Source organism: Gymnodraco acuticeps, unplaced genomic scaffold, assembly GCF_902827175.1.
Source record: "Gymnodraco acuticeps unplaced genomic scaffold, fGymAcu1.1, whole genome shotgun sequence".
NCBI lineage: Eukaryota > Metazoa > Chordata > Actinopteri > Perciformes > Bathydraconidae > Gymnodraco > Gymnodraco acuticeps.
In genome coordinates, this window is record NW_022992289.1 from 1,366,310 (window position 1) to 1,389,392 (window position 23,083).

General features: G+C 38.9%; 1 protein-coding gene and 1 pseudogene across 1 annotated transcript; both read left to right on the top strand.

Moving 5' to 3' along the window:
- Positions 1-518: 518 nt before the first annotated feature.
- zgc:66427 (uncharacterized protein LOC406256 homolog) lies at positions 519-11,911 on the top strand. Its single transcript, XM_034207720.1, has 5 exons — positions 519-1,330; positions 3,849-3,944; positions 4,035-4,140; positions 11,477-11,577; positions 11,892-11,911. Exons 1-4 carry the CDS (start codon positions 808-810, stop codon positions 11,532-11,534), a joined length of 783 nt encoding a protein of 260 aa, XP_034063611.1. The 5' UTR covers positions 519-807; the 3' UTR covers positions 11,535-11,577; positions 11,892-11,911.
- Positions 11,912-15,220: 3,309 nt separating this feature from the next.
- On the top strand, positions 15,221-21,812 carry LOC117540851 (annotated as a pseudogene).
- Positions 21,813-23,083: the final 1,271 nt, after the last annotated feature.

Genomic DNA, 23,083 nt, shown 5'->3' on the forward strand with positions numbered 1-23,083 from the left:
AAAAATACCATTTACTATAAATCAAATCAAATATCAGAATATTAATAACTAAACATTTTTAATTATTAGGTAAGATAATGCTTAAGTGACATGATGACACTACCGTAATGTCTTGTATAATGCGCACAGGAAGAAGCGAAAGTGCGAAGAACAAACAACTAATAATTTGCTTTGGTTTAAATGGTGCGTACATAAAAACAATGAGAATAATTAATTTGTACAAAGGAAAGGAACACATAGCCTATGCCAAATATATAATACAATTGAGAGCGCTGATTGGACGAAATTATTGTGACCTTTTTATTTTTACCGTAATAGCGCATGTATGGGTGCCCACTGCCTACCCTCAAATTATTGAATATAAAGACGGGATTGCTCTGGGAAAAAACACACTTACTATAAATCTAAACCACATTGAAAACATAAACATTTAAAACGTGTTTTATTGTTAGATAAGATAATATTTGGGTGACGTGATGACGCTACCGTAACTGTGTGTGTAGTGCGCAAAGGAGGAAGCGAGAACTCTATTTCCGCTGCAGCAGCGAGAGAACGGGGCACGTCAAAAAAGAAAGGAAAATGTGGGGAGGACAAACTCAGGCGAGAGAAGGAACACAGAACTACATCTATCATCTTTGTTGATTCCGTTGCCAGGCAGTTGTTATTATTATTTAAAATCCCAAGACGAATACCTGTCAGTTTAAGGGTCGTTTCGAGGTTAACTCGCCCCCCCCATCTTGTTCGGTGGTGGTTCGCTTTGAGGAAGCAGCTCGGCTAGCCGCAGCTGAATTAGCTCGCTGAGGAGAGATGGGACGAGAGGCAAGTCGCCTCCAGGAAGACCCGGTTTCCCCTGCGTTTGGGAAAGATGGCACGAAGCGGGATTCCTACCGACGACCCCGCTGCACCAGGCCCACCAGTCTCATGGTCGACTTCTCTGGGAGCTTCGAGGAAACGGAGGCCAACCGGAGCCGGTCTGAGGAGGGCAGCGACTCGGACCAGCATGGGGGTGCCAGCGCGGACGGAAGCCCTGCAGACCTCCTCCACAGCAGCACCCCGTCCTCCAGTGTGAGCCCGGCGGAGGACCACCACAGCGAGGGGAAACCCGAGGAAGACGGGGATATAAGCCCGGAGCCCGCCGTGGTGGCTGAGCATCCGTCAGGAGAGGAGACAGGCCGCACGCCCCACCGCACTTTTTCCGAGCGGCTGCCCGGGAATAGGCACTCTTCCGCCCGCAGTGTGGGAGCGAGGTCCGCCCGGGTCCGAGGCTCCCACCAGCGGCCGGTGTCCGAGGCGTGGATCGGCCTGTACCGGGTGAACAACCGCCATGGCAGTGAGTTCATTCACTCTTACTTTTTGTTCCTTTTCTTAGTACAACTTAATTTCTCTCATTGTGTTTATGTATCAGAATACCTTTATTAGTCCCACAGAGGGGACATGTACATTGTTACAGCAGAAAAAGAGCACAAAAGACAACTTAATGTTACCTAAAGCAGGCATAAAAAAGTACTAAAGATACAAAAATAAATTAGAATAGAAAAGTTACACATTTTACAAAAATACACACCCTGTAACAGTTCTGGGGATTTGACAGCCAGGTATATTGCACAGTTTTTAACGGCATTATATATATTGCACATTGGCAATATGTACAATATATATAACGCCCTTAAAAACCTGGCTGCTATGTGCTATGTGCAATCTGATATTTCAAATAGTTGGTATTTAACAAGAGGTGTTATAGTCTGTGTGGTTCCTTTTCTTAGTACAACTTAATTTCTCTCATTGTGTTATGTATCAGAATCAGAATAGGTTTTACTACCAATTAGGTTTACACAAACGAGGAATTTGCTTTGGTCTAAATGGTGCTTACAAAGACACAGAAAGAAAAATACGTAGCAAAAAATAAATTAAAGTCATATTATGAAAGCTATTTTAAAAAAAATACTATTTGTAGACTATTGTGACAAATTAAAGACAATATTTGAACACAATATAATTATGTGAGAAACTGAGTACAGTCAAATAATATACTATATTCAAAGTGGAGAGCTGTGCAGATTTAAAAAATAGGTAGTGTGGACATTGGTGGCAACATTCACACCACAACAAGTATTTGAATGTGTACACCTAATGGCCAAAACCCAGATTCTAATGAAAAATCAAGTCAGAGGATGATATTTGTTTATATTCAACATTTTCATTTGAAACACGATATTATCAACATGTGACATTTTTGTTGTATTGATTGTTTTATTATCTTCCACAAAAACGGGCCAGTGGATTTCCTTCCTAGACACACAGCACACAATATGACAGTAAAGGGTTATAATCCTCCACACATTATGTCAGGTCACTAGTATTTTCTATTCATGTCCTGTTATTATTTGTGTCGCATAAATAACACCTGCCTTCATACTTGGCTGGTCTCCATCAGAAGTGATGCACCATGTTTTTACATTTTAAGACAGCTGTCATACGTGGATTACATGGAACTTAAAATGCGTTAAATTACGCAATACCTCAACATGTAAAATGCGGGGTATAACTGCTTCCTTAAATCAGCTGCTATTTCACTGAAGACATGAGTGGGTGAAGATGAGAAAATGATAGTAATATGGATATGATGGCTGAGGAGGAGGTGGGAGTATTCATTGTTAACTTTATGCAGCCACAACAGCAATATAAAGTCAGAAATGCCTTCTAAGAAAATATCTCTAAAACAATATTACACCAACTCAGAGACATTTACACAATGAGTTATGAATCAAATTGTTCCCAGTGCAGCTTTCACTCGCCCCCGTCTGAAATTAAAATGGATTATTTGGGGAATTGACATTCCTGAACAGATGATCTCTTTTCCTGTGCTTACTGACTACAATCCTCAGAGACCTCATTGTAAGAAACGGAGCTGTGGTGTAAAACTGGAACTGGTGAAAACATGCTCTTTCAAATCCTGCAAGTTAAAAACATTGAGTAACTGACCAACGTGTGGTTTAAGCGCATTCAAAATAGGAAGCTGTGTAGGGGAAGTGAAAAAGCACCCTTTGTTTGCGTAGGGGTTTAGGGTTTAACCAAATATTAATTATTGCAACATTAAATAATGTTTTGTGATGCTGTATTGATTCTCTAAAACAAAGTGTTGATTTCTAATAAATAGTTCATCCATTATTTAATTTGTTAAGATGTGGCCTCTCAAAGCACTGATGTTACAGGGACTGTGATAAATGCACTGTTGTGATTGCATACCAAAAGTATATTTTTAAACCATATAATACATGTTGTTTAATAATACGCAGTTTTCCTAAAATATATTTTTAGCAATGACAACATATCGGTGTTCTTGCAGTACTGCTGAATCATAACCCCTGTATATATCATATTGCCAAACGTTTGCCAGCTCTGGCCTGCATTTGGAAGTCGATGACACAGAGATGGGGCTGTTGCGGTGCCAAAACACAAAAGTATGGTGGGTTTCCCAGGACAGCCCTCTAGCAAGAGTAGGGAAATGGGTCACAACTTCACATGCTGGCAGCAGCTCATAGATGGAGGAGGGGAATTCAGAGCAGCGAGGCACACTGTCTGTCCCGTTCACTCAGCCTGAGTCACTGTTTAGTTCGGTGCATGCAGTCAAATAAAGTTTCCAGTTATACTCAAAGTCACATCATCCACACTGTCTCCGGATCTCTAAGGATGACTGCTTGTGGTTCCTTGGTTTGCCCAGAGTGTAATCTAGATGTCCAAACATAGCTTCAGTGTGCAACATGATGTGCACATCCTCCATCATTTAGGTCTCGCTGCTGTGACACAGCGTGTTGATCTCAGCTGTGCCGTGTCTCCGCTCTGCACAGATATCCGCTGTCCTTTCTGCTCCAAACCTTTCCCTGGGGGTCGGATCGAGGATCACCTGCTGAGCTGCCTCACGTCTCCTCCCCTACCATACAATAGTAAGTATCATATATCCCCAAAATGGCACAAAGCCTGTGATTTTTAAAGCTCTGGAAACACTTACAGTTGCTGTGTGTGTGTGTGTACAGCGGATGTGCTCAGTAAAGACAGCGGAGAGTGCTCCATCTGTTTGGAGGATCTGATGCAGGGAGAGACCATCGCCAGGCTGGCCTGCCTCTGCGTCTACCATAAGAGGTAACAAAGTTCAGTTGATACATTTGCATTATAATAAAATGCAGAGAGACGGGTTGAAAAATGCAAATTCCGCGAGTGAGATTAAAAACAACGTTGTGCCTATCTATGGTTATTTCCAGATCTGGAAAAATGTGGTAACTGAAGGTAATGATTCTCTTAAATAAGGAAGCAAACGTTTTGTCTGTACTAGTGCATGTATCACTTCACATTTCTGAGCGAGGTCTATTGTCCTTTTCCAGGATCTCATGGTTTCACTTCTGAGTTATTGTCATAAAAAAACGTAATATTTTAACATGGGATAAAATGGATGAGTACTACACAAAATCTTTTTTACTTTGTCTCAGGAAAAGATCAGCAGTGTGTTTCTTTCTTCTTATTTTACAAGTAAAATACATTAGCCAATGTGCTTTCAATAACGGCATCCTCATTACATTTTAATTGGACCTAATTAGCACTTTGTCAGCCCTTTGAAACTCCTATCAGGAAATAACCATGAGGTTGCTAAAGACCCACCAGTGTGTGCATGTTGCAGCCCATATCCTAATCATTTGAAAGCACACGGTTGTGTTCCAGATACGGTTTTTCCCAACTCTGAAAGGGGAAACGGTTTCCCTTAATTTAGCTCGGTGTGAGACGGGACTTGCTGAGACTTGTAATTTTCCAAGATTAGTTCATTCATCAGAGTGAAGATCCTGTCTGCTCTTTTTCTTTTTCTATCTTTGTGGGTTCAACCGTTTGAAATGCTTTTTTTTATTTGAAATGAACATTCTGATAACGACATTGACAACATTAAAAGCACATAGTGTTTAACTGACGGATAACCAGCAGAGGGACAGTATACTTTAAAGAGGCCGTATTCTGGTTTTCCTTTTCCTGTAGTGTGTTTAGGTTTTTGTGCATGTTAACGGTCTTGAAAGCCCCCCCCCCTGCCTGAAACGCCTCCATTTGACTCCTGCGTTTACTTCCGCTCCATAGTGACATCACCATGTAACACTTTTGCTTCTATTAGCTAGCGCTCCAACACATTGAACATGATAGTCTAAGGGGTGGGACATATCTAAGATAAGATAAGACTTTATTCATCCCGAAGGAAATTGTTGTGCCAGAGTAACAAAATACAATAAACACAATAAACACAGAGGTTGACTAATCACAACAGAGCCGGCCAGCTAACCAATCAGAGCAGACTGGGCTCTGGTTTCAGACAGAGGGTGAAAAGAGGTGCTGCTGCACAGGCAGTATGAGAAAAATAAAGGGCTTTTTGAACATTAAAGCATGGAGACATGTCCCAGTAGAGACAAATATAAATATGAACCTGAAATGAGCGTAATAGGGCACCTTTTTAAAAAGACGTTCTTCTCAGATAAAGCCTTTGAGCTTTTAGCTGTGTGCCGCTAGGTGTGGCTGTGACGCGCTGGTCCACCCAGTAGAGAGTAGGGATTTGGAAAGAGCCTGGAACTTTTGAAAACTAAAAGATGACAGTGTTCTAAATGAGCATACAGTTCATGTTCACAAAGTGTACAGAAGGAACATTATTTTTAACAACCCATATATTAGTATAGGGCTGCAAGGAGAACATCTGTGACTTTTCTCTCACATAGTCGGTGAATCATCTGGTCTTAAAAGAATCTGGAAAAAGTGCATAAAGGGCGTCACAATTTCCTAAAGCTCAAGATAATTTGACTCAGTCTAAAACCCGAACATACTTCTTTAAATGTGACGCAAGATAAATACATTGCTGAGCTGCAACTTGTGCAGTCTTGCATTTTATTTGAAAGTTTAATTAAATAAATGTATGTCAATGTAATATCCAAAAAGTTGCTTATTATTTAGTCGTCCTTATTTTTTTTTATAAAATACTCAAATATAGAATAGTTGTTTAATCTTTATATTTGTGATTGGGAATACTACTGTTCTTTGGTCCTGATGCATTTAACGAGTCAGAGAGCCATCGAACATATTCACAGCCCTCTGCTCTGATTACTTTTAGTCTGGTTCCCACTAGGGCTGTACCCGAATATTCGTTCGTTGGAGTACTATTCGGGTTTTAATTTATTTCGTTATTCGGATATTCATTTAGTTTGTTTTCAAATTTATTGAAATCTCCAATATCAACGTAAGAGCTTGTGCCTCTTCGGGGGGTGCTAACACTTAACCATAAACGTTATCGTTTACTTTCTCCGTCTTTATATGTAGATATTACTTTTCTCCGTTAAACTCCGTCACGTTGTTTCCAAAGCAACAACAACTTCCTGTCAACTGCACTAACTCTCCTTCAAAATAAAAGCATGTCCACAAATAGAAAGCCAAGCCAAATTACACTTAAGACATATACAGGGTTCATACGGGTGCTTGAAATCCTTGAAAATGCTTGAAATTTGACGTGGTGTTTTCAAGGTTGGGAAAGTGCTTGAATTTTGGGAATGGTGCTTGAAATTGAGATAAAGTGCTTGAAAATGTAAATGCTTTACTTTTACAATAAATTGCTGTCTGACTGAATAGTTCGCTTTTTAGATTAAAAGAAAATAATTGCTTCGCTTCTACATAAAACAGCTCCGCTGCACCTTCCCGCGCTATGCCCGAGACCTGCAAGTGTTTGTGTTACGTGTGACCTGGGCATTCTGATGAGAGTGATAGATGACAGTGTGCCAGGAGGTTGCAGTTACAACGAGCGTTGGCTAGCAGAAGACAAATACAAGCCATGGCTAAGACGAGGGTCAAGCCCACGAGTAGCCTCCTGCAAAGTTTGCAAACATAACGATGCAAGAGTCTGTGCTGACGAGCCACATGAAAGGTACGCCGTAGTAGAGCATTTTAGATTAGGCTAACGTTGCATGTTACGTTTGTTTAAGCTAACGTTTGCTAGCTGAATAGCGAACTCGATTGAGGGATAATAATAATTGCAGGGGATAAACGAGCCGGTTTTTTTTGCGGAGGGATCTAGATCGGCTTGAAGGCACATTGTGCAATGTGCACATTATCCCGCTTATTACATGGCCACATTCTCAACAAAGTAACGACATGACTCCCAATATTAATTGAAATGCTTTTATGGATTTAGAAAATGATTTTATTGATTTAAAAAATAGTTTTATGTATTGATTTAAATTGACATGCATCCGCTAAGAAAAAGAGTCCGTTGTTACTGTTTGAACTAACGTAGCAACGGCAGGAACTGCTTCGATAGCGTTTTTGAGGAGCTTTTTGATTACAGATTTGAAAACATCGTTGCTTGCTTTAAAAGTAGCACAATTCATTATGTCAAACCTTGGAAAGTATCTAGATATCCCTGCCCTAATGCCAAAGTAACTGGCAACTGAATATGTGTCGCCGTTTGATGTCTATGTCTGGGCCGCTGCGTAAAAAGGAGGGTTTCTGCCCCATTACTTCTCTTCTTACTTCTATAAGAATAAAACACGGAGGACGGAGATCTCTTTTGCTCCCCCTCTTCTGACAGCCCAGCAGCTGATCTCAAAGCACGCTCCCCTCTCCTGCAGGGGGGCGTGGTCAGCTGCAGCTCACAGAATCAGCCCCCTGCAAAAACAGCGCTGGAAAGAGGAAATATAGCGAAATGAGGCATGGCTAAAATGCAGGATCTTTTTGGTCTATATAGTCTTCTATATTTTTTTATATAAAAAAACTATATTTATATAGTTTATATAGGTCGATACAGTAGCCCCTTTTCTTTTAAATAGTTTTTATAGGTGTTGCTATTTGTTTTGTGTAGCGTGGTTCTACAAGCAAGTCAATGCATTCATTGGGTGGTATCAGAGAGTTACAAGGGTCTGTAAATGCAATGAAAACAATTGGCCACAGCAAATCATTTATATTAAACATGTAATTTTTACTTTTGAATACTTCAGTACAAAGGATGTATTGAATAATTTAAGTGATATATGTGTACACATATAAATCATTAGTCAAAACAGGGCTACATTTGATTTAATTAAAAGGTATAATATGTAGTAAACTGAAGAGCCGTTTGGGAGCCGAAAGAGCCGGCTCTTCTTGGTGAGCCGAGCCAAATGATCCGGCTCACCAAGAAGAGCCGGAATTCCCATCACTAGTGTTCAGAGGATGAAGCACTCACGGCATTTCGTGTTATAGTCACGAAATATAATCTATTGATTCGACACAGAGCGATTTTGAAAGCAATGTATTTCTACTGGTAGTATGTTTCGTACCTAAACCAAATGTAACTTGCTCTATCGAAATCGGTCACATTGACCCGAAGACACATGTTCGTTTGTATTACTGGTCTGGGGGAAGCTCGCGTGTGTGTGTGTGTGTGTGTGTGTGGTGTGTGTGTGTGTGTGTGTGTGGTGTGTGTGTGTGTGTGTGTGGTGTGTGTGTGTGTGTTTGTGTTGTGTGTGTGTGTGTGTGTGTGTGTGTGTGTGTGTGTGTGTGTGTGTGTGTGTGTGTGTGTGTGTGTGTGTGTCGTGTGTGTGTGTGTGTGTGTGTGTGTGGTGTGTGTGTGTGTGTGTGTGTGTTGTGTGTGGTGTGGTGTGTGTGTGTGTGTGTGTGTGTGTGTGTGTGTGTGTGTGTGTGTGTGTGTGTGTGTAGTGTGTGTGTGTGTGTGTGTGTGTGTGTGTGTGTGTGTGTGTGTGTGTGTGTATTTTTTGCGTTTGTGTACCGGGGGAAACACTCATAAGAAACACCGGCTGTTGTTATGCTTGCTGTGATGTTACATTAGTCCGTTCTCTGCTTGTAATTATAGCCGAAGCTTCAAAGTTGTATTTATCATCTGAATTTGCCGAAACAAGTTTAATATTCTGAAAGCCAATACTTTGTTTATTTGAAAACAGATGAAAACAAACTGTCTTTTATATAAAATTGAAGTATTATACAAGTAAAACTACATTTTGCTTTAATCCCATGTAATTGTAGAATGAACGCAGTCTTCCTTTGAAGAAGTATAAGTCAGGTGTCTTGAGTAGTCAAAATTACCTTGTGGATTTACTCCAGGTGGAACTAAAGTCTGATTTAACACTTGATTATATTTCACATCATTCATCCACATCTGTGAAGTAACTAAAGGTATTAGATACATGTAGTGGAGGAAAAGTACACCATTTACCTCTGACTTATGTTCACTGCCAACCTAAAAGTACCTCAAAAATAGTAATCAATAATGTATTGAAAAGTTATTTGGCTGATTGTTGTATATCGGCTCAGACAGGTTATATGGGAGGCCCAGTCTACGTACAGGTCACTCCTTTTGAAATATTAAACTTAGTTTTCTTTTCTTTAATTTTTCATCCTCGTGTAGAAGGCTATCACGAAACACACATGTGGTTGTTTATAGCATAAAGAACATCTGATTTAATGTGAGGTAGGGAAATAATCATTTGAGTATGTGTATATAAATATGTAATTTACAACAGCTGTAAGCTGCTGGAAAATGCACCTTGAAAATGCTTGAAAAGTGCTTGAATTTGACTTTGGAAAAGGTGTAAGAACCCTGCATATACAACTGCAACGAAAGTAACAAACACAATGCGATATACTTTTCAATTTCAAAGAAAACAAATTGCGTTACATTAACAAATAACTATAAAACAACAATACTGTAGAACAGGGGTGGCCAACCCGCGGCTCTCGAGCCGCATGCGGCTCTTTGCCTAGTTTCATGCGGCTCTTCAGTTCATATCGAATTGTATATGTGTGAGTTTGGGGGAGAGACACTGACTCCTGACTAGTGTTGCACGGTGTACCGATACTTGAAAGGTATACCGCGATACCCTGTCGTTAAAAACGTTACGATTCCTCCGTTTCATTAGTATCGGTACTTTAAGAATGACGGGGGAAAGTACTCCGGTAAGAAAGCGCTGTTTTAATAAGAGCCGTGTGTGTTCAGCGCTCTGCTTCCACTCCCTGCACTGCAGCAGTGCCTGCAGTCCCTCCCCTCTCAAGCACGCTCTAAGTCCCTCCCCTCTCTCGTGCACGCGCTAGCTGCCAGAGCATGTGAGAAAACGAGAAGCATGGCTGCAAGTGGGAGTGCAACTGCCGCTGCGCCTCGGCTTGTTGACAAAAAATATGCCAGAAGCTAAATTTGGAAGTATTTTAGCTATATCTCTGACAGTGAGGGCAAGCCACGGACACCACGAGGCCCGTCTGTGAGAAATGTATTAATTTTATTTAATACGAATTCTTGTCATTTATTGTTCTCATTGTTTAAAAGTTTGTGTTATGGTTATGATTCTGGTGTGACATAAAGCACAATAATTACATTTAAGACTGTTTCCCGTTTTTTAAGAAAAATAATCGGAATCGCAATTCTTGACTTGGTATCGAAACCAAAATGTTGGTATCGTGACAACACTGACAGTTAAACCTGATATTTAGTAGGTCTGTTAAGTATTGAATGCTGATCATTCTGACGTAATTTGGCCGGTCAAAGTTGTTTGGGCTCGGATAAAATCGCTCCGTTACTTTCGTCCCGTGTTACTTTCGTCCCGGCTCTCCCTACGTGTGTATGTGTGGTGTCAGGTGTCAGTATGAGAGGATGACAGCGCGTCTAATTTTGATGTGGCCCAACAGCCAATCACAATAATACCTGCGATGCAGTGAACCAATCACCTTTGAGGGGGGGAAACCTATTGTTGATTAAACACTATTCAGTGTTTCCCCTACCATTGTCTTGGAGGGGCGCTGCGAGCCGCCAACGGAGCCCCGCGCCCCCCCTGAAATTCAAGGTGTTATATATATACTTTAAAAAAAATATATATAGCATCAAATTGCAAATAATCTATAACTACTGTCACTTTTCACATTGAACATGTGCTCTTTTATTAAATAAACTAAACGCTTTCATTTTAATTTGTGGGTTTAGTGTTTTTGACCCTAAGAAACACTGATGCATTAATCAATAACAATAATCCACAGCTCTCCTCTCTGCTCCAGAGGATTTTAAAAATATATCCCAATGCCACAAAAAATGAATCAGTGACGTGGTTGAAATCTTGTCTCCAGAAAACAAAAAACTGAAACAAGCGGTATCAGTGACTGTGTGTTTGATGTGGCTCCTTGCAGTAACATAGAAAACATGTGGCTCTTAACCTCTGACTGGTTGGCCACCCCTGCTGTAGAATAACAAAATGAATGCCGTGAATAAACCGAAATACACGTGTTGAAGCGGAATTTTCGCTGCTGATTACTACCGAATATCCGGAGCCCGAAAAATGGTATTCGGGACAGCCCTAGTTCCCAAACTGTCAGTAAGTGGATTACCTTACTGAAGCCTTTTGGGATGCGCCAGAGGCAGAGAGGTTTAGCAACAATTACATCAGCTAATCAAAAAATATAATGACTCTTTTTTTTCTCCTCTTCCCTGTAGCTGCATTGACTCCTGGTCCAAGGTGAAGCCCTGCTGCCCTGAACACCCCTTCGATTGACTCCGGGGTCACATGTTTTCTGCACAGTGACCAACCGACTCAGGTATGTACGTGTGAGATTTACCTAAAAACCAGGATATGCAATTAGCAAACTTTTCAATAGTTTTTTTTAATTTTTTTATACCAAACGCTCCTTTTTTTTTGATGGCTTGCTTCAAGGAAATCTGGCACAAATTGTAACCCTGACCCTAAAAAAAATGGTCTTAAATTGGTTTGAAATCATGAACTATCTGATCATATAACAAATATGTCTATCCCGCTAAGGATCTATTCGACACGATTTTCATACAGAAATGTACATGCTGTTACAGGCGTTATTTTGTCTAATCTTCACCCTTTCTTTTCCCGCCCTTACAGGAGACTACACTGAATCCCAATAAAATCCCAATAAAAATGTGTAATCAGACGAATAAAAACCCACTGTTCTTCTCCCACGCAAACACAAATTTGATTGGAGAACAGACGATCCCAAGAAGAAGCTTCTCCGTTGGGATCGGTCCATTTGAACTTGGTCGAGGCCATTTCGATGTCGCTCCGTCTAATCTCCGCTCGAGATCCTTGTTGGAATACAAGTGGAGGAGTTTCGCTTTCTATTTTACAGACTTGGTTTGAATCAACGGAGCTTATATATAAATATATACAGTATATATATAAAACAAACCTATCCCAGTACGATGGAAATTGCCCGGAGTGATCGTGAACTTTGGGGAGGAACACGTAAGATTTGACCGTGGATTTTCTCCCATGTATTTTTCTCTCCCTCCAAACGCGATTGGTCCTTTTTATTAAGTATTTTGCAAAAAGAGTATTGTTCCATGTCATACATTGGATGAATGTTTTTTCTTTCCTCGGGCTAACCCCAAATGAACCAACCTCACACCAAAAGCGTGAACCGTTACCACGTAAACGTTGCTTTATTTTGAACCAGCTGGAGGTCGAGGGCTTGATTTTGGTGAATGGGTGCTGCCGTTAATAGGTGTATTCTCTTTTCTATTACCTGTAAACATTTCAGGGGAAGTTTCGGGGCAAATCGTTTTTCTAAGTAGGTCAGTTTTTTTGTAGGTAGTTGGTCAGCGCCGAGGTTAACGTGCTGCTACTTGCTGAGTGTTGAGGAAAAGGTTGTAGGTATTCCATGGGGTCGTAGAAGCGCTGGTGTTGGCACCAATTTGAGCACTTTTGTCCTTCAAGGCTGATTCATTTAAAAAAAAAATCACACAAAGCCTGGGATAAGGTTGTGTGAGTGTGTATGTTTGTGTGTTCAAATGATGACCAGGGACAGGAAATGTTCTGAGCATGAGTGTGTATTCAAGAGAGTGTGATTTTGTCTGTGTGTGTTTACTGTAAATTGCCTAAAGTATGCTTGGTCAAGCGGGTTACCCTTTCTTTTATTTTTTATGATAATTTTGTATTCCAATGAAGCTGGCCAACAGCCGTTACACGTGGCATTGGTACGCAACGTGTCTCATGTGGTCCCGTTGTAATTTGAATGCGGTTTAGTGTTTTTTCCTCCCACAAGCCCCTCTTCTTCCTCCTCATTCGCAACCACTCTGTCCGGATTTTTGGATCAGCGACGTTTTGCCATCTGGTTAAACTCATGCCAGGGATAAAGAGGACGGACGGATTGAGGGATGTATTTTTGAGGCATATTTACACCATGTGGCATCTGCCTCTCCCAACACTGGAGGCTATTGGACAGCTGATGGTAAATTATTACATAACTCCCCCCCCCCATCCTGACCCCCTATCTTTTTTGGGATTTTATATATTATATCATCACATAATTATTGCTCTGTGTTAAATGGCTTTCCTTTGCATTGTGTGCGTGTGTTGATTGCCTTTGCCTGGTGAAGGGTTTCTTTGTGCAAGCCGGTATTTGTGGTGTTTTTGAGGGCTGAACTGAAGCCCTGCAGTAAAGGCTGCTCAACAGATGCTGTCTAACATTGAGATGAGAACACACAACATGAATCGATTGCTTTGCCTGCCTGAACCACGTGTTTTTAAATCGCTGCTCAAAAGTGGTATGGATCCGTTTGGAGGTCAGCCCGGTGCACAGGTTTCCTACTGGTTAGTTTGTTCACCCCAGCCTCTTGTTTTTCCCCAGTGTTCTGCAGTCTGAGGTGCTACAAGTTGTCCGGCCACTAGAGGGCAGCCATTCTAACTTTTTGTATTGGAGAATAGAAAGAAAAATAATGCCAAAAGTCTGTCTGTGTATTTGGGGGCATTGTGTGAGAGAGTGTTGAAGACGAGATGCATTGATCATTAGACGTTACATTTGTTGTGGTGATAAGTTATGACGTTGTATACTTTGGCTGGGAGGGATGCGTGTTTGTGTGTGTGTGTTTGCTTGCAGGAGTTTGGTGGTGGTGTTTGGGTTGTTGACAAAGATAAAACTCATTTACTTTCTTACCCCCTCTAAGCTGTGTGGTGCAATACCTCAATCTTTACCAATGCTAACTAAACGTTGTGTGTTTTAAATAGCTCCAACAAAGGACGGTCTTTTGTATAAATGTCCCTGAATCTTTTGGTTTTAAATCAGGGCACTATTGCCCCAATGTTTTCGAAGAGTCACCACAGCGGCAACTGCACCCCGAAGATATGGACAATCTGCCTTTACTCTGGTATAACGAAACAAATTGAAAATCTATTTATTAAATTGTAAATATGTAATGCAATTCAAGAATATGGCTTGGTCTTTGTCTGTTCAATATACTGTTTCTAAGCTCCTATCTTTTGTATGTCTCAGAAATTGTTTTTATATGTATTTTTTACAATAAATATGTGTGAGATGTTTTGTGAACGTCGGTTTTGTGTTTTTTAAGTGTTTTCAATGATGCGTTTGGTTGTTTGTCACTTTCCTTGAGACATGAAATTTTACACATTATAATATGATTATTTGTATTTATTCCGATAAACCTTTGGCACTTAACACTGACATTTAGATCTAAACGGTTTTATTTTTTTGCAAATCCTATAAGAGCAGCAATTTTTACTTTTCATTATAGATAAATATGCAAATTATTTTTCTACATTTTTATTAGATAAAATATCAAACAAAAAAGAAATCACACACTTGCTCTTTTTGTCCAGCAGTCCAAAGATATTCACGGTGATATATGACCAAAGAAAAACTCACATTTAATGAATCTGGAATGTAACTGAAACGATAGAATATAACAAATAATCATTCATTTTAACTCTGAATATTTAAACAAATAGTATCTCTAAATGTTTGCATTATGTTTAAAGATGTATGTAGCCTGTTTATTTATTTGTGATTTTGTTTCCTTATCAGTGGTGAGCCGTGACTTTTTTTACCTAGGCCCTCTGACCCCAACAAATAAATCAAGTTATTTTTGGTAAAACTAATGAAAAATGTAAATATAAAAAATAATATTTAATTTTTATTTTTTTTTTTAATGTTTTCAAATATTATTTTTGACGGAGGGCCCTGACGGCTCGCCACTGCTTATAATATTTTTCACTAAATTCTAAATTGTTCAAAAGCTCAAAATTCTATATTGTCACTTAACAGGATCAACAATTATAATATTATTTACATTTAAGAGCTTTTTGAAAAAAACTTGAATTAGCAATTCCATTTCCAAGGTTTAATAATACTTTTGGTCTTAACATTTGAGCACACATTTAACAAAGACAAGACGAAAAATAAACTATACATCCATTTTTTTACTGAGCTGCCACAAAGTGACCGCCTCTTTTACAACGTCTGACCTACTTTCCTACTGACCTACTTTCAATCAAAGACGGACGTTGCAATTTCCGATAAAAGTTTTTTTTTTTTAAACATCACTCCAGGAAGTGTAACACATGCTGATAAAAATAAAGATACCCATCACAATATGAGGTTTTCTTTCTGTGTCAGCTCCGCCTCTCACAGCACAGTCAGGTGTCAGACACATCTATAACCCAACAGGTAAGCACTATCTGTTGTGTATTATTTAATATCATTCTGTGTGAAAAGATTTTAAACAAACATTATTTGGTTAAAGATAATCCTTTAAGTGATCCCAGCCACTATTCCTACTATTATCTACTCATGCAGATACTGCTTATTTGACTTTAATTGCTTTAACATGTTTTAAATATCTCATAGCAGTAGTTTCCGTTATAGACAACTCATAACACCTGCCAGAAAAATAAATGACTTTATTGCTAGACCACTGCTGGTACATTGGGTTTTATGCTGTATGATATATGTAAAAAAGAAACAGGTATATTAAGTAAAACTACAACAATGGATCATTAAAACTTGTTCAGCAGTAAATTACGTTTTCTGTAACATTTGGTGTGCTCATTTGTGTGGAAGATCTTGTATGGTATGTTTATTACCAAGGTTCAAGGCTTTTATTAGTCTCCTCCAACATTGATACAATCTAAGTTAATTGGATGCTAGCTTTGTGTTGCCAGACAGCTTTTACTGTTCTGTAGCTGGAAGATTTTTGCCCATTTTTTGCACATATTTCACCCACAATTCGCCCTATCTTTGGACATTGCATATTGCATTCAACGTTTTGTTTTTTGCAAATGATTGTTAAAGGCAGTACAGTTCATCAAAATACTCAGAAATAGTACAACAGTACGACATACACAGTCAAATCTGTTAATTTAACACTCCGGATTTTACTGTGTCCATAAACGGCAGATGAGAATCCAGGGAAACGGTTGATCACTCCTGTTCCCAAACCTGATTTATTACGACTGAGACAACATCACATGCAAAACAAATAAGCCTTTCCTCTCAATTGTATTCTGTAAAATCCTCTTTAACAGTTTATAACACGCTATCAGTGCTCAGAGAGTGATCATCTCAGCAGTCATGTTTTCCATTCATCTATTTTTATTTCCTGCTGATATACATGCTGGGTTTCCCCCCCCCATTTCTTGTTCAGCAGCATTCACCAGCTGAAGGTTGAACACGACAAACAAGTTTTGGATAAAGCTCATTTTTATACTTTGTATTCTGGGAGATCATAATTTGTTATTTATTTGAGTTGTTCCTGTTTTATCCTCTCTTTTTGGTCTTGCTGATGTTGAACGACCTGCTCTCTCTGATCCACCTTGTTGTCCTGCTCAAGCTGCTGCCTGCCTCTTTATATTTATTTAAAGCACATTAACTTCAAACAGATCTTCATGGATATTTATTGTCTCGACAGGAATAAAATCCAACCTAATTTCTCAACTGTCTTTTTGAATGATAAATAAAGCAAGTCAAGCTCTTCTGTTTCTTTCTGATGCTGGCCATGCTGCTTCTTGTTTCTGAACTACTACTTTCTTGCGTTGGCTCCCGCTAACACCAAACAAGGATACTTTTAGCTTTACTGCAGGTGGTCAAAACATGAACTGCGGATCGAACAGCTCCACAACTTAATGAGTAAATGATATACAATAGATACAGAATTGATCCTTTTTAACTAATGTTTGCATCAGTTCTCTTTTCTTTGACTGAACTTCTGTGTTTGACCCACATTGTCCTCCAGCATGTCTGATACAACAGACCTCCTCACATCCAGAGACACACAGCAGGCTCCTGGTGCTGATGCATCCTCTCTACCTCCGCCCTACCAAGGAGAGCAACCTCCACCCTACTCTGCAGACCCAAAAATGCACTCTGCAGCCAAAACAGACACAACCTGCACCAAACAGTTTAGCACTGGGTACAACTCTTTCCGGGACATCATCCCTGAAGGTCTGTCGGACACAACTCCGCTGATCGCCTCGTCTTCTTTCGATGACAAGATAGCGAGGGGAACGTTTGTTAGAAAGGTTTGTCCGACTTCCCATTCTAAGGGGAGATTACTTACAGGATATGAAAGCATATATTTACAACACAACATTGTGTATTTCTTTCAGAGTTTGTCCTTTACGCTGTAAATCAAACTGAATTACCTTGTTCAGACTCTAATAACGTTTACAATAAGTCATCTGAAAAGGAAATAATACTTTAGGACATATGTAAGTTAAAAAAAGGCGTTCACAGACATTGATTTGTTTTCAGAGGTTAGGAACCTGTTTTACTGAAATCCGAGCTAAAACAGTAAATCCTATGAAGCATAACATCACCCTGATACAAATAATTGACTAGGTAAGCAGGTCGAGCTACAGGTTCTTGTTTTTAAGGTTATTATAACAAAATGCATCATGGCTGGTGCCAAAAGTTTGTCTGACATCATCATGACAGTTCGGATTGATCTTGAACTAAATCTTTGTAATGCTATTAAGTATATGACCATATGATGGGTTCATTCACAAAAAGAATATATATTTGTTTTAATTTGTTTTGTTCCTGTTTTCAGCGATTGTGAATCAAACTGGTTTGACCAATATTTACTATGTTCATTTACTAGTTTATTCTCATGTAAGAGGTTTCTAAGGTTAAAGGGGATCAATGCATTAGACCACCCTGACTATTAGACCCTGTAAAGCACATTAAAGCACTAAAGTTTCTAGAGAGCTAATTAAAAAAACGAAGTGCATACTGGAAAGTGTGTTATCCTCTGGTCATTTTTGTGAATGCTTGGACAGTCTATTTCTTTAACCTATAATGTCAAAATTATAGCTGTTTTACCCAAAAATGTAGTAATGAAGTTTGTTTATTCATCTTTCCCTGCAGGTGTTCAGCATCCTCACTGTCCAGGCGCTGTTCACCTTCAGTGTGGTGTGTGTGTTCATCACAAGAGGAGGTGATGTGGAGCAGAACGACCTGTTTGCCTTCTTCATCTCCCTCATCATCTTCATCGCGGCCACCAGCACCCTCAGCTTCAGCCGAGACATCAGGCAGCGTCACCCGTGGAACATGCTGGGACTGGTGTGTTACAAATAAAAGAGCGTAGAAACACATTTCGCACAATATAGATATACTGTCACAGATTAAATTTAACATTTAATAATAGGCTGCAAGGACAGTTAATCATGAGTTTGCAGGTAAAAGGAAATATTGTGAAACACCTGAGGTCAAAGTTCCTGAAATATTAAATATTCTTGTCAACTAGGCTATCTGCGCCTAAGCGTATATTTACTGCTCAGTAAATATCGCTTTTATGGAAAGACTTAAATGTAGTAATGATTTAACCTCTCTTTACACGTAATTTGGCTCTGATAAATCTAAGCGCAAGGACAGGGTTTGACTGAAAGAAATACAAAATCTGAATGTGAAATCAATAAATTATGCTCTCAAATTGAAAGAACACGCTCTTGAATAAAGATAGGGAATACCTCCATAATAAAGTAGATTTTATAGAGTAGAAAACAACATTAAGCTCACTGTGGGACGTTGCAGAAATGTGTGTCCACTCCCCACCATGTAATGCTGTGTTAAGGAGTCGTGTTCATTTCACGTATTTTGGTGAGACCAGGTTGCTATGGGACGCCCTGCCCGTTGAAAACTGACGCTCAAGGGTTACCCAGTGCGTAATAGGGTGACGTGAAGGGGCCCTGACCGATCGTCAATATGTGACGAGTTGGGAGTGAGAAACGTCACTATCAGAAACAATGCCTGACGTGTTTTCGACGTAATATGGTCTTTGTTTACATTAGCAAGCATGCTAACACTCAGAGGCAGAGCTAACCTGTACTGGAGAGAGTTTGTGTAAAAAAGCAGGAAATAAAAAAAAGGAACTCACCTTGTGAACCCAAATGAAATAATCCTTGATGTGGTTTTGAACATGATATGGCGTTTCATCACGGCAGCATTTAGCTGTATCTGAGCAGAGCAGACAGCTCGTCACAGAACGTGTGCCTGGTGCTCAAAAGGGGGCGGGGCCAGCTGAGAGTCAGCCATTCTTTAACTAACAGGGATGTGAGGGATGTCTATGTTATATGTTTGGTATTTAGAGCTAAACACATCATAGACATGTTTTTATATATATTTGTATATATCTGAGACCCATAATATATGCCTAAAAATAGCATGATAGGAGATCTTTAAATTATGCAACCAAAAAGATTTTTCAGAAGATATTTGAGATAATAAAGTGAATGTTGTGCCTGCAGGTTTTTGTCACCTTTAGCTTGGCGTACGTGTTGGGAACCATCGCCTGCTTCCACAGCACATCCGATGTCATCGTCACTATCGGAGCCATGCTGACAATCACTGCTGCCATCATTGCCTTCTCTGCACAGGTGGGACAACCAAAGAGCGCCTTTTCAAAATGCTTCCTGTAAACCCGGGATGTCCAAACTTTATTCACGAGGGCCGCATACAGAAAAATATACGAAGGGCTGGGCCACTCACTAGAGGTATTTTGCCTCATAGGCTAAGGTTTAAGTCAGCAAACTCAATCAAATGTAGGTCAAGCTTGTTACTTGAAAATGCTTTAAGAAACAAAACAGCACACAGCTCTCCATAGGGTTTCATTTATTATGTTGGCAGCCCATCCCTTAAAACAGAAGCCTCAGATTGCTTATTATTAGGGGAAATATGAAGGGTCTATTTCACGCTTGTTATACAAATAAGTTATTGGGCTTTTTTCTTATCAAGTTAGATTTGTTAGGAAATGTTTTCAAATGTAATTGACTGAATTTATTTTAAAAGTGGGCTTATTAACACATGAATACTGTGTAATATATGTTTACATATACTTTTAAGAAGTAAAATACAAGACAAGCACAAGTTTCATTTGTGGGCCATATTCCATTGTACTTTCAGAATTTGTTGAGAGCCGATTCAAAATGGCCCGCAGGCCGTAGTTTGGACACCCCTGCTGTATACAGACATCATGTTCTGTGTTTATTAAAAACAAAGGGATGTGCAGCCTTACGTATCATTTTAAAGCTTTTAACAGTTTCTTGTAAGGTGAACCATATTAATTAGGAGGAGTTTTAAATTGTGTGCTGTAAGGTTCATGCTGGCATTTGCTTGAAGCTGTAAAACTGAATGATGTAACGATAAACAACCAAAGATTTTATAGATGTGAAGTAAAAAAACTCGTATGCATAAGGATATATTCGCTGTGCAATTTGTCAGGATTATAAAATGTATTTTGTTTGCATTTTAGTGATGCATTTTCATTGACGGATAAACAGGTCATGTCTGTGATTATTGTTTTCTTTAATGTAATTTTCTTGTTCTGATTATAATTTGTTTTACTTCTCCTTAAAATAATTAAATTATTTATTGATAATTGACTTTATTGATCCCAATTTGGGACATTTTTGCATTGCAGCAGCATAAAAAGACAAGGCAACAAAAACAGAAGAAATATACAGTCAGTAGGATCACTTCAACATTTCACAAACAAAAATAGGTTGACAACCAAATACCACCAAACACAACATGCTAAGCATTTTTATTGTTCCTTTAATCCCACTCTTCGTCAGAGCTAATTATTTCCCATTTCATTTTTGTGGCAATCATTTTTTATAAAATAATTTATATTTTGAATCTACTCTTCAAACACCTTCGATTAAGATTACTCCTTGATTGACTTTTACAAATATGTATTTTAGTCAGAAGAATAGTTGTATTTATCAACTGTGTGCGGTCTTCATCTAAAAGCCCAAATAAAATATTAAAGGGTGTAAATGTAAATTCAATATTTGCCGCCAAAAATACTTTGCGAAACATTATGATTTGTGTGGAAACATTTTTCTTTTTTTAACCTCTTTTCCTTTCTCTTTCTCGATCCTCCTTAGTAACGGTCATTACAATCCTTCACAGCGGCTCTACTACTGGATTTACAACTTGTCACATGTTCTGAATTGACTTGAATCAGAACTTTAATTAGCTTCCGTATTGTTTACGGTTGAATGTGGGCCACGAAAAATGTTTTGATTCTTAAGTGGGCCGAGTTGAAAAAGGTTGGGAACCGCTGATATAGAGAAATTAAAACCCAATAAATAAACAATCCAAAATGTAAACATCTCAAATTGAAATAAAATAGCATTAAAAAAGTAGAAAATATACATAACACATTTAAAGCAGGATATTATATATACATTAAGTGTGTACGGAATGGAATATTAAATGTTAAATTGAACATAAATGTAAAATGTACATAGACGGATAAGGTCATGTCTGTGATTATTGTTTTCTTTAATGTAATTTTCTTATTCTGATTAAAAAACGTTTTACTTCTTAAAATAATTAATTAATTCAACATACTCATTTATGCCTTTGTTGTTTGCAGACTTATGATTTCACCATCTGGTACGGCGTGAGGCTGATTCTGACCATGGACGCGATCATGTTTGGGTTCTTGCACGTTCTACTGCTCCCACATTAATAACATGTCGTATATTCCTCCACCTGCTGGGGAGTGACTGAAACTGTATACACAACATACATGTACAGACACATATTCATATTATTTGTTATATAAACAAAAAAAACAAATACAAAAAAAAGTTGTACTGTGTTTTCTGTTTTGCTGTGGATGTTCACCCTTCTCTTGGATTGTTTCCAATCTTTTACCCTCAACTCAAGTTCAAACTATATATCAAATAACACTATAGAGCTCGATATACGGCTGTGCCTAATTCATCTGCCGAATATATCATATAATATAATTTTGACTTGAAACGGGTCACGCGGGAGACCCGAACACAACTTAAGGGTTAAGTGACAATATAGAATTTTGAGCTTGAACAATTTAGAGTTACATTTTTTATAATCTTTATTTCAGCGTCTATTCTTTGGACTTTTTATAAAATATATGATATATGTTTTTTTATCGGAACAAGGCTTCATGACCCAGCAGCATTGTTTTGGGTGACTCGAGGTCAAATTTGGCCCAATCAAGATTCATCTTTGACTTTAGACACCCCTCCCCCACCCCCTTTATCAACTGTAACAATAATTGTTTGCAAAATGCATGCACCTGGTCTCAAAATTGAACCGCAAACACCATAAACGGTAACAGTTTTCGAACACAACACAAGGGTTAAAAAGATACAAAGAATAATAACATTATTTACATTTAAGATCTCTTAAAAAAAAAGGTAATTAGCAATTCTATTTCACTTTTGGACTTAACATTTTAGCACAAATTTAAAATGGACAAGACAAAATGGGATATTAAACGGCTCTTACCATTTAAAGCTGCAGTGTATCTACTGAGTGGACCTGATGGTAAAATGTTGTTTTGTAATCTGTTATTTTAAAAACGTCATATCTCAAAAACAAAAAGCCTTGCTCTTAATGCTGTGTACATTTGGAAAAACAATACCTGATTTCAGAATCGGGTTTATTGCCAGGTAGGTTCACACGTACGAGGAATTTGACTTGATGTCATGGTGTGTGCCTGAATTGCCATTTAGTTTCACTTTCATTTGGAATTCTTTGAGAAAATCTGAGATGTACGGCAACAATGGGAGGTCTGAAAACTAGCTACACACTTTTCACTGCCTGGCAACAGCTGACAATAAAAAAACGTTGGTCAAATATTCCCAAATTTGATAGGATATGTCCTAAATTGTCTCATCTTTGATATTGTGCTGAGCTGTGACCTGGAAGTCCCACTATTGACGACCTCGGGCCAAAAGTGAAGCAACGGGGGAGTTTCCTATTTACTCACAGACAGGAGTTTTGTTTT